This window comes from Hippocampus guttulatus, chromosome 2, assembly GCF_054856545.1.
Source record: "Hippocampus guttulatus isolate MCC_2025c chromosome 2, RoL_Hgut_1.0, whole genome shotgun sequence".
In the NCBI taxonomy this organism is placed as follows: domain Eukaryota; kingdom Metazoa; phylum Chordata; class Actinopteri; order Syngnathiformes; family Syngnathidae; genus Hippocampus; species Hippocampus guttulatus.
In genome coordinates, this window is record NC_141262.1 from 2229733 (window position 1) to 2242308 (window position 12576).

Consider the following 12576-nt stretch of genomic DNA (forward strand, 5'->3'; position numbering starts at 1 on the left):
TGCAAAGGGTTATGATGGAGGGGTGTTGCAAATCATGAAGACCTGCCAAGTGGTATGATAGCATTGTTTTATACATGTCCTTGGCTAGGCCTCAATTTCAAAATCAGTCCTTGGTCCTTGGCCTTGGCCTTGGCCTCAGAAAATTTCTCAAGTCCTTGGTCTTGGCCTTGCCTCGGAAAATTTTCCACGTCCTTGGCCTTGGCCTTGGCCTCTGAGGCAAGTCCTTGGGCTTGGCCTTGGCCTCGGGTTGCCGGTCCTTGGACACAACACCGGTATTCACAAATGATGAAATCACAATATAAATTCTGTGGGGGTGGCTATAGAATTTATTTTGTGATATCCTCGCATGCTTTTCAGTTTTGATGTATTATCTTCAATTTTTGTAGTTTCATTGAAGTAATCGTTAGTTTACGTTTTTCGGAGGCGGTCTTGAACGCCTCTCGAGTCGAACGGAAGAAGGCACGGAGACAGACAAAGACGTACCTGTATTTGTTGAGCCTGTTTTAAAAAATTAACACCACAGCTCTCCTTTTTTTCGGAGCTGCAACACAAACTTATTTAATAAAGCAGCGACACAGTTCACTGAACCAACAGCAAGTTCCAACATTGGAAGCATGTCTCCAGGAAGGAGCCATCTTGGAGTCGACGTATTACCGTAATGACCATACAAAAGACGCACCGGATTTTAAGGCGCTCGGTGAGCTTTTAAGAAAATGGAAGACTTTTTGGTGCACCCTATAGTGCGGAAAATACGTTAAAACTTTGAAGTCAAGATGGTGCCCGAGTAGGCAGCCGTCAGCAAGTGCTCTCATGAGCCTTGCTTTTTTTGTTGTTTTTGTGTTTGATTTGTCACTTTGTGTTTGTTGTTACGTCGTGTGGACCTGATGTGGACTTTTTTCAGCATTTTTTGGCCACGACATTCATCAAGGAGGAGACTCTGTGCTCGGCGGTTGCGCCTTCTCGGCAGCATGGGTATACCAGCACTGTTTTTGACTGGGAGGGATGTCGGCGCCATTTGACTGTCGTTGCTGGACAGTCCCGGGGCGCTTGTGTCTTGCGCCTGTAATGGGCAGCATTTTTCACAGCCCCGCTTTGTTCAGCGGAGAGATCGGTGCTGTTGAACAGTCTGCGGCTGGATGGATGTAAGGCTTGAGGAGCCGACGATGAGAAGAAAGGAGCGTTAGCGCGGAGCGCCGATGCGGATTTGGAACTGGGAGTCGCAGTTTGGAGTTTGAAGCGGATTACGTGGGACAGGAGAAGTGAACTAATCTCTTTTCGTCAATGGACGTTACATCTTCGTGTTTGCTTTCAAAACTTAGCTTGTAGCAGACGTGTGCACATTTTCAGCACGTCTCTGATCCACTGGTGAAAGGACACTTTGATCCTCTCCTCTTTCATCTATAACTGCTTCAGACAACACAGTGTATGCAGAAAATTGGTGAAGATTGCACGACTGTCTGTGTCCTATGTGTTGTGTTGTGTTATTTTGATTGCAAAATGGCGCCGCGAGAGTGGCTGCCTTTCCAGCAGCTCCTATATTTTGTTGTTCTACTTCTTCCTTTCATAACTTTGCTGCTGTGAATTGGGAATTTCTCCATTGCGAGACTAATAACGGTTTTCTTATCTTATCTTAATACATCAATTACAGTACTGTGAAATGCTATGACCATCAGAAACACAGATGTGTCCACAATACTTCTGTCCTGGCTATATATTATGGGCCACAAGTAAACCTGATGCTGTGAACATGATTATACGCGTGTGTGTGTGTGTGTGTGTGTGTGTGTGTGTGTGGGTGGGTGTCTTTGTGTGTGTGTGTACTATTTATGTAAATAAACATATCAATGGCTACTCACCCCCTTTATTAATACAAACGCATGTAATAGGAATTGAATGATTAAAATCATGTGATGAATCTTTTTTTTTTTGAAAAATTACCTTATTACTATATATAGTCATATCGTATTGACATGGCTGGACGTCCGCTTTGCAACCCCAAGACGACGCACTGTGTAATCTACTTCGGCCTTACCAACAGTTATTACTACACCTTGTGATGAATTTTTTATTCATAAATTTACCATGCTACAACCAGTAAATTATACAATAACCAAGACTGTTTCATAATATTTTTCATAGCGATTAGCCTATCGATCTAATGACCAACTTCAATACTTGCCTCGGAATCGTGCCTCCCGTCGTATCTCGCTCTCGTGTTCGGTGCATACATCATAGGTGAGTTTAGTGATACGCCCTTCGGACGATTCATACGAAAAATCAGACTGGCATTCCCGTTTCTTAAATGTCGTAATTAGTAGACCTTTGTGTGTTTTTTTCGCCACCATCTCAAACTGTCGTCCGTGGGCTTTCTCAGTTTGCGGACTAAAATAGCAACCCGCATGCGCACATAACGTTATCTGTTCCGCACCCCCCATCGTTTTGTGGTTGGTATGAACCCGGGTTTTGGGGGGTTCATCCCAACCACAAAACGAGACAATTATCAACTAATCTTGCTTCCCTTCAAGTCTTTACTTTTCTAACGTGTCTTTTGCAATGTAATAAATTGAGCTCATCAGCAAGCTTGCCGGCATATATCGAGCGGCGTCCGCCTCCGGCGGTGCAATACTGCATGGATCACGATTTGGAACATCAAATTCACAGAGATAACGTCGCAGCCGAAATCCCAGAGTGGATGTTTGCTTTGTCATCGTACTACTGGCGCAAGGCTAAATGAAGTTTAGCTGCGTGCCAGCGTGTCCCGGCCTGGCTTACATATTCCATATTTATTTTCCCCTCGACTTTGTTTCGTAAGCCGGTTAGCACGCAGCTTAGCCATCGAGCTGATATTAGAGTCTGGTGGCGTTTATTCGAGCAACTTGATTAGTTTTTCTACTTTCCTTGCATATCCATCCATTCATTCATGTCATGTTTCACCTCTCACTTTTGCTTTTCTTCATCCGCCATCCGTGTCAGGCACATTTCTATTCACAGACGGGGTTTTTTTCTTCCTTCTGTCTCCCTCGCCTGTTTTATATATTTATTTAGTGTACACTTTCAGCCTTTTAGCTCCTCTGCACTAATGCCGAGCGAGTCATAAGACGGGAGGATAAGCCTCAGTCCTGACACCGGCGAGCCGTGTTCAGCACGTTGCGCGCCCCTATGCTAATTTTATGTTTGAGCTGAGCTCGTCTGAGAGTTTCTCAAGAGGCAGACATGCTAAGAATCTGATCAGAGAATAGTAGCTGCATACTGAGTCGAGTGATCACTCGTATTATCAGAAAATATATACGCACCACACTCTTTTACAACAATAAATGCAATGGTCGTACTATGACTAGTACTACTACAGTGAAACTCCTCGACAAGGAAACCTACATGAGTGAAAATACCCCCTAGTGTGAAAAAATCTTAATGCATTAAACAGGGTTCGTACGGGTCCTTAAAGGTCATAAAAATCAATAAAAAAAGTTGTAAAATTCTGTTCTTAATTGTCCATAATTTTCAGGAAAATCTTCTAAAATCCCCAAAAATTAACCGGCGGTGTTCATTTCATTTGTGTATGTAATTTTCCCCACCCTTCCAATTATTAGTTTTGTCGAAACATGCAGGACCTGGTACCCGCTCTGCTTTTTCCGTCGTCTCTGATCACGTGATCACTTCGGGTCATTCTGAGAAATAACAATAGATTGACGCCATCTTGGGGCAGTGAATGGGTGGTTTGGTTGCCGGCTCGGCAAACAATTACCGTATTTTCTGGAAAAATCTATTTATCGAATTTATCGATCTCAACAAGTGACAGACAACTATGTAGCGACGCCACTCGAGCGAAGCGCGCCTCAGCAGTCGATAGTGCGCTGCTCTCTGCTGTGCGTGCGTCAGCTAAGCTTAGCTGTTGTTTCGGCTAGGCTAGCGTTTTGTTGTCGTAGATCAAAGCATATTTGATTTGTGACGTCGGTTCCTTCCAAAAGACGTGCGCGTGCGTACATGTTCGCGCGGACGCACACACAGCAGACAGCAGCGGACTTTCGACTGCTGAGGCGCGCTTTGCTCGAGTGGCGTCGCGACAAATATTCCGGGACAATGCTATTTTCAAGTGGCGTGTCTGGAGAAGCCGGAGTTTCGTGCTTGAGTTGGAAAAATTGCTGGCGATTATACATCGGCCTACTGCCGAGTGTGCAAGAAGGGCATCTCCGTGAGAGATAAAATTTGTCATAGCTTCCTGGTCAAGTCAAATGCATTGAAGCACACAGCAAAACAGAAGAAAATTGATCGCCAAGAACTTGCAAAAGAGATTGAGGAGAAAACTAAGTCGCTGTCTGCTATTCCCTAATTGTCATATCAGTTTCATATTTATCATTATAAAACATGTCTGATCATTGAAGGTGATATGAGGGAAAATAATAGGGTTGGACCATTTGGGATTTAGACTTCTGACATGCATTTCAGCTGTTCAGGTATACTGGATACTGCTAAGATGGGCAATCAGCACTACTGTTAGTGAAACCAGATTTTCCAGGTGACCCATATGACCATTAAGATAAGAAAAGATAAGAAAACCTTTATTAGTCTCGCAATGGAGAAATTCCCAATTCACAGCAGCAAAGTAATGAAAGGAAGAAGTAGAACAACAAAATATAGGAGCTGCTGGAAAGGCAGCCACTCTCGCGGCGCCATTTTGAAGTCAAAATAACAAAAATAACACAACACAACATATAGGACACAGACAGTCGTGCAATCTTCACCACTTTTCTGCATACACTTTGTTGTCTGAAGCAGTTATAGATGAAAGAGGAGAGGATCAAAGTGTCCTTTCACCAGTGGATCAGAGACGTCATGCTGAAAATGTGCACACGTCTGCTACAAGCTAAGTTTTGAAAGCAAACACGAAGCTGTAGCATCCATTGACGAAAAGAGATTAGTTCACTTCTCCTGTCCCACGTAATCCGCTTCAAACTCCAAGCCGCGATTCCCAGTTCCAAATCCGCATCGGCGCTCCGCGCTAACGCTCCTTTCTTCTCATCGTCGGCTCCTCAAGACTTACATCCATCCGGCCGCAGACCGTTCAACAGCACCGATCTCTCCGCTGAACAAAGCGGGGCGGTGAAAAATGCTGCCCATTACAGGCGCAAGACACAAGCGCCCCGGGACTGTCCAGCAACGACAGTCAAACGGCGCAGACATTCCTCCCAGTCAAAAACAGTGCTGGTATACCCATGCTGCTGAGAAGGCGCAACCACCAAGCACAGAGTCTCCTCCTTGATGAATGTCGTGGCCAAAAATGCTGAAAAAAGTCCACATCAGGTCCACACGACGTAACAACAAACAAAAAGTGAAAAACAAACACAAAAACAACAAAAAAAGCAAGGCTCATGAGAGCACTTGCTGACGGCTGCCTACTCGGGCGCCATCTTGATTAGCTCTGTTCTTAGTGTTGTGTTTATTCGAAAATAAGTTGAAATTTTATATTTTCTCAATTTAAATTTTTCTTTGTGTGTTTTATTTGAGAATTAATTAAAATGTTTTTTTTTTCATTTTCTTACCTGTGATACAGGTAGCAAAGGGAAAATTTGACATACAAGTATGTCAAATAAAGGGTTAAGTGATTGCCCCTAAAAATAAAGATGTGCCCTTACTTTGGTAGCAATGATTTGAACACCAGCTCAGTGATATGTGGCTTTCTGTTCAGCCCGTGTATTGCTGAGCGGGCATTAAATCCACCGTGAATCCCCGCTGAATGGAGAAAAAGTCCTTAAAAATGGCTAAATTGGTCCACAAAAGTCATTAAAAGGTCCATAAATAAAAAGCAAGTGGAAGAGTGGGAACCCTGTTAAAACCATTCCCACTTTTCTACTCCCCCTACAATGAAAAATCCCCTGTTGCGTTATGTGAAATCTTTTTCTCTGTCCTTGCCTCGCATTGAGATTTACGACAACGAAAACAAGCCTTCCGCAAAAGTCTAATCCAACTTCAGCCTACGGCGACTCTTACTGCTTAGCTCGGAAACGGCAACAGCAAACACCATGCTTACACATGCGCAGTAGTACAGGAAGTATTTGTTATTGTAAATTTCAGAGTTACATTGCTAAAATGGCTACAAAAACGGACCTTTGCAGACCAAGGAGTGAAGAAAAGAAAAGCTTTAACACTTGAAGACAGGATAAAAGTAATAAAAATGAAAGATGGAGGAAGCAAAGTAAAAGACATTATGCAAGAAATTTATGTAAGTGAAAGTGAATGCTGATCGTAAATTTCGCAATTTCTTTCCCTTTTTTTCTTTCTACGCTGGCTATATGAGGTGTCAAATAAGTGTATGCTTTATACACTATTGGAATAAAAATAAAGAGTACACATATGTTTGTGTGTGTGTGTGTGTGTGTGTGTGTGTTTACATCTGAGATAAATTTGCTATCGTGAAAAGTCCCCTGTTGTGAAAAATGTCTTGCTGCAAACATGATTTCGTTGTAGAGGAGTTTCACTGGACTATTACTATTACCGTTACTATGACTACTACTGCTATTAGTGATGATGATGTTGATGATGAATGATACCAGTAGTAATATGAATTTTTAACGTGAATCGGAATAGATATTTACTTTATATACTGTATGTTGGAAATGACTTCATTCATTCATTCATCTGTCTAATGCTATTAGTAACATGGTATTTTAAATATTATAATAATTATTATTAAGAATAATACCAACTATAGAATATTAAATATTGTTATTGTAATTATTCTTATTATTTTAAAGTTACAAGGCTTTTAGGTTCTTTTGATTTGGAATGTCGTGAGCGTTTGTGTTTGTAAATACCTTCAGGTGTTGTGTCTTTGCTTGTGTGAAGCACCTTGAGTTGTCTTGTGGATGAAATGTGCTTAATGCTGTAAATAAAGCTGCCTTACCTTGCCTTGCCTTTTTGGTTGATTTTACGTAAGACAGACATTGTTTCGTCTTTGGGGGGAGGGGAAACCCGCCACCACACAAAAGGCTCAAAGATCTTTATGCAGTTTTCCCTTCTTCGCGTTCCTTCCTAAAGCCCCGATCATTTTACACCTGGCCCCAAACCCACAATAGATGCCTACAAAAGCCATTCAAAGTCATACAAAAACGGCCACATATAGTAGGACACACTGACCTTTCCCAAACTTTGCTTGCTTAGAGAATCATCAGGTGTTCACTGTCACCAGATGACAAACTTTCGCTTTTAGTGTTTTTTTTGGGGGGTGGGGGGGGGGGATATTTACCATTTGTGAGATCGCTCCGCTCACTAGTTAATCATGATAACTGCCACCTGCACAGTAGAAAAAAACAGAACAAATAGAAATAACCAGTTTCTAGAGTTGCAGTGCAGTTCGGAGGTCTGTCATGTTTCAAAAGAATTACCGTAGTTTGAGTTGAATCCCAGAAATAGTTTTTGGGGAAGATGTGCTGAAGCAAGCAGTATGTCAACAGGATGATCAAAGGGAATTCATCAAAATTTTTGACCTTGTCAGTTTTAACCCAAGGGAGAAATTTCTCGTTTGGGCCGTTGTAGCAGATTTTGGCTGACAAAGTCCCGTCAATGTCACTTCTCTGCTCTCACAATACATGTGTGCTTCTGCGTGCCTTGGACTTTTTTTTTTTAACTCTGGTTTATTTCTTAGTCTATCTGTTTATTTCTGTTTGGCCAGGTTGCAGTTATCAATTTTAACTGGTAAGGAATTTTTGTATCTTGTGTAATTGTATGACATGTCTACATTGCGCATGCATGTTCTCATGTGTGTCATGGATTTTTTCCCGCCACACATTCTGGGATCATTTCACACCAGGAAATACATATGAAGAATGTTCCATGTCCAAATATGGACACACATGGAATTATTTTGGAATCGTTTAGCACTATGAAACCCTTATCAAGTATCAAGTACAACTTTATTGTCAAATATGCTGTATGTTACCCATACAGCACAGATGAAATTTCCTCCCTCTTAAACATCCATGTGAAAAGACAAGGAGAAACACATTGAAATTATTTTGCATTGTAAAATGCAGATATGTGTATGTCCTTATAATTTCATTAATTGTACAGTATGTATTGCACCACATGATGCATTTTGGATTTAAAAAATATATATTATTAGCATTATATCCTGAGTTGACTCCCACGATTCGTGCGGAATCGGGACCAGTTCGGAACCCTGAATATTGAAAATCAGCATATTATTGATGCCCAATGCAATGCATTGGGTGATAAAACATTTTATTTTCTGCATCATTAAAATATATATAGCAACCAAAAAAAAGAAGGCATGCTTTTTTTTTTTAAATACATTTTATAATTTAGATTCTTCAAAGTAGGGACCTGAATCCCCTGATAACACCTTTGGACATCTTGGTATTTTCTCAGTCATTTTTATGATGTGGCTGATGCTTCATGACCTGAAATGACTTTCAGTTCACAGCTGTGCATTATCAAGAATTAATAGCTTGAATTTCTGGACCTTTGAATGCGATTGAGACCATTTGAATTTGAAGGTGTTTCCAAACTTTTGACTGGTACTGGTATTTTTATATACAGAGTGGGATGTTTCGGAATGGTTTCGCACCAGGAAATGCATTACCATGTATCTTAACAGAAAAGACTGAGAATTTGGGAACCGTCTAGCCCCAGAAAATGCACAATGTGGGTGTTTTAGAATAGTTTAGCACCAGAAATGTATGTTTATGTATTTTAATGTAGTTTAAATGGAGGGATATTATGGAATAGTTTAGCATCAGAAATACATGTACAAAGGAGTACTACAAAATTTATATTTATAAGTACTCAAAGAATTGATTGGTTCGTTTGGAATAGTTTAGCGCCATAAAATGTTTATCAATGTGTGCTTGTGTTAAAATGTATTGATTGTTGGATGGTATAGCACTTGAAAATACGTTTTACAAATACTTATGTGCAAATTTTAACATTTTGGAATGTTTTAACTCTGGAAAATGCATATTCATGTGTGTTTATCTGCAAATTTGGATATTTCAGAATGATTCACCACTGGAAAATCCATATTCATATTTGTTAATGTGAAAATGTGGACATTTTGGCATGATTTAGCACCAGAAAATGTGTTTATATACTTTGTACATGGGTTGACATTTTGAAACGAGCAGCAGCCTCTGTATGCTGAACCACGACCAGAAACTCTTTTCGCAATGTCTTGCAGATCTTCTGATCAGACTGGCCAAGGACAAGTTTGGAGCCCTTCAGACCGAATATCAGAAGGTGAGTGGATGACTTTCAAAGCCACAAACACTTCAGAAATCACATTTTCCTCATGGGAAATGAAATATACGCCCAGAAGTCTGTTTATCTGTGCGCATGCCACATTTCTCATTTTTATAATTTCCTCTTCAGTTGGTATTGTTGTTTGTGTTTGCTCCTGCTCTTTCTTTGACGCTTGTGTTTTAATGCTTTGTCTTCTGCATGCATCTTCTTCTTCTTCTTCTTCATGTGAAACCATCTGATATCTCCTTCAGCCAGAGAACATTGTACTGAGCCTGCAGGTAAAGTGTAAAAGTCCATACCAAAGTTCACCATTCCTCATACGACAAGCACTCCTTTTCATTTACATCGCCATCCATAAAATGCACAATTTTGCTTTTCTTCCCTTTAAGCAAACATGTTAGACCTGTTTAAAACCCTCTCAGGGCAGGTGATGCAGATTTGTAACAACCAAGTACCTTTACTTTACCTGTTACAAGAACTTAATTTGAGCGTGAGAAATCCCATTGGGCCGCGACCCTAGTGAGGATAAAGCGGTTCGGAAGATGAATGAATGAATGAAATCCCATTGGGAGTGATATATTCCTTTACTTAAATATGATGGAATCTCAAAATCTTCCCACTAGCACAAGCAATGTTTGAAGTTACTGTCCTGCTATATGTGAAAATTTGTTACTCTTAATTTTTATGATTAATGTACCGTACGTATAGCACAAAGATGATTTACAGTACATCTCATGCCTTTCCTGTTTTGGGCATTTTTAATTGTCGTACAAGCTCGATGACAATGTAGTGTATGCTATGTAATTTCAGTTTGACATTTGTGCTAAATCATCTGAAAATGTTCATCTGTGTACACAAAGATATATGGATGGTTCTAAAGCATTCCAAAATGTCCATATTTGTAGACAAGCAAAATTCCCACCTTTGTGCGTAAATATTTGTAGATATGCATTCCTGGTGCGAAACCGTTCCAGAAATGCCAATTGTGTTCATAAATACATAGTTATATGCATTTTCTCGACCTATCCATCCATCCATCAATCCGGGTTGCGGGGGTAACAGCTTTGGCAGGGGAGCCCAGACTTCCGTCTCCCCAGCCACTTCTTCCAGCTCCTCCCAGGAGCCCGTAGGACATGCCTGGAACACCTCACCAGGGAGGTGTCCAGGAGGCATCCTAATCAGAGGCCCGAGCCACCTCATCTGGCTCCTCTCGATGTGGAGGAGAAGCGGCTTGACCTCCCGGATGGCCAAGATTCTCACCTTTTCTCTAAGGAAAAGCCCTGACACCCTGCGGAGGAAACTTATAGGCTGCTTGTATCCGAGATCTCGTTCCTTTGGTCACGACCCATAGCTTGTGACCATACGTGAGGGTAGGAAGATAGATCGACCACGACAGACCAATACAAAGTCTGCATTACAGCCGATGCTGCACCGATCCGCCTGTCGATCTCCCACTCCATACTTTCCAAAGCACGTCCCACAGAACTCCCTGAGGGACACGGTCCACAAAGCACATGAAGGATGGTTGGGCGAACTCCCATGCACCCCCGAGGAACCTGCCAAGGGTGTCGAGCTGGTTCACTGTTTCACGGCCGGGACGAAAACCACAGTGCTCGACCTGAATAGATCTTACCAGGGAGGCTGAGGTAGACGAAACACACCCACCACTCCCCCTTCTTAAAAAAAGGGCACCACCACCCCGGTCTGCCAATCTAGAGGCACTCTCTCGGATGACCCCGCGATGTTGCCGAGCTGTGTCAACCAGGACAGCCCCACAACATCCAGAGCCTTGAGGAACTCGGGGCAGATCTCATACACCCCCGGGGCTTTGCCACTGAGGAGCTTTTTAACCACCTCAGTAACTTCAACCCCAGAGATAGGAGAGCCCACCTCAGGGTCCCCAGACTCTACTTCTTCTAAGGAAGGCGTGTTGGTGGAGTTAGGAGGTCTTCAAGGTTTTCTGCCCACCGACAATGACAATGTCCCAAGTTGAGGTCTGCAGAGCCCCAACCCCACTATACACAGTGTTAATGGCGCACTGCTTTCCGCTCCTGAGACGTTAGATGGTGGACCAGGATTTCCTCTTAGCTGTCCGGAAGTCGGCTTCCGTGACCTCATCGAACTCTTCTCATGTCACGACAGGCACCGGCCACGGCCACCGGACGGCCGAAACGCCAATTGGCCCCCTCAATAATAGATACGCGAAACATGGTCTCCCCCGACTCAATGTCCCCCGCCTCCTCTGGGATGTGGGAAAAGCTCTGCAGGAAGTTGAAACCCTTTCTGACAGGGTATTCTTCCAGACACTCCCAACAAACCCTCACAATACGTTTGAGTCTGCCAGGTCAGACCGGTATCTTCCTCCAAAATCGGAGCCAAAATCGGACAGCTCCGCCCCTTTCTTCATCCGAGTGTCCAAAACATGTGGCCGCAAATCCAATGATACAACCACAAAGCCAGTCATCGAACTGCGGCCAAGGGTGCCCCGGTGCCAAGTCCACATATGGACACCCTTATGTTTGAACATGGTGTTCGTTATGGACAATCTGTGATGAACACAGAAGTTCAAAAACAAAACACCACTCGAGTTCTGATGGGCGGGGGGGCGTTTCTCCCTATCACACCCTTCCAGGTCTCACTGTCATTCCCCATGTGAGCTCTGAAGTCCCCCAGCAGAACAGGCATTGGCCCAGCCAGCTTACGTAGAGAAAAAGCTACCCACTGCCTTGCTCAACATGCTGTGCTGGACAAAAACCATGCCCTGAACCAGTTGATCGCCGAGGTACAACCTGGAAAGCGCCAAAGGCTAAAATCTCGCCACCTTTTTCCTCATCATGCTGCAGAACTTCATGATTCCAACTTTAACATCCCGGAAGCGTGGAGAAGTAGTTGGGATAATACTGCAAGACCCAACCAGTTCATGGTCCAACCCAACACCGAACCCCCACCTGGCTCAACGCTACCCCGGAAAGTCTGGGTACGACTCAACCGCCTACGAACTGGGGTAGGCCGTTTCAACGACAACATGTTCCGATGGGGTCTCGTCGAATCACCATTCTGCGACTGTGGACCAGAACTCCAAACTGCAGAACATCTCCTCTACTACTGTCCCATTCATCGACCACCAGATGGCAACTTGAACCTCACAGCACCTAATGAATCTACGGTCCAATGGCTGCAACGTCTGGACATTTAACACCGCAAAGCTGCCCTCATACGCGAGAAGAAGCAGAACAAGGCAGCCTCTAGAGGGAGCACTCTCCAGCACACCCTCCAAGCACTCCAAAAAAGGGTGGGTACTCTGAACTGCTGTTTGGTGCA

General features: G+C 43.1%; 1 protein-coding gene across 11 annotated transcripts in view; it reads left to right on the forward strand.

The window, feature by feature from the left end:
- Positions 1–12576, forward strand: part of prom1a (prominin 1a) — a 71909-nt gene that overhangs the window by 15968 nt on the left and 43365 nt on the right. For 9 of the 11 annotated variants that reach the window (XM_086106136.1, XM_086106140.1, XM_086106144.1 and 6 more), the window contains exons 2-3: positions 9194–9252; positions 9507–9533. In XM_086106136.1, coding sequence (XP_085962262.1) covers positions 9194–9252; positions 9507–9533 — 86 coding nt within the window. The remainder of the gene's footprint in view (positions 1–9193; positions 9253–9506; positions 9534–12576) is intronic. The other 2 variants (XM_086106139.1, XM_086106141.1) reach the window with 1 other exon arrangement.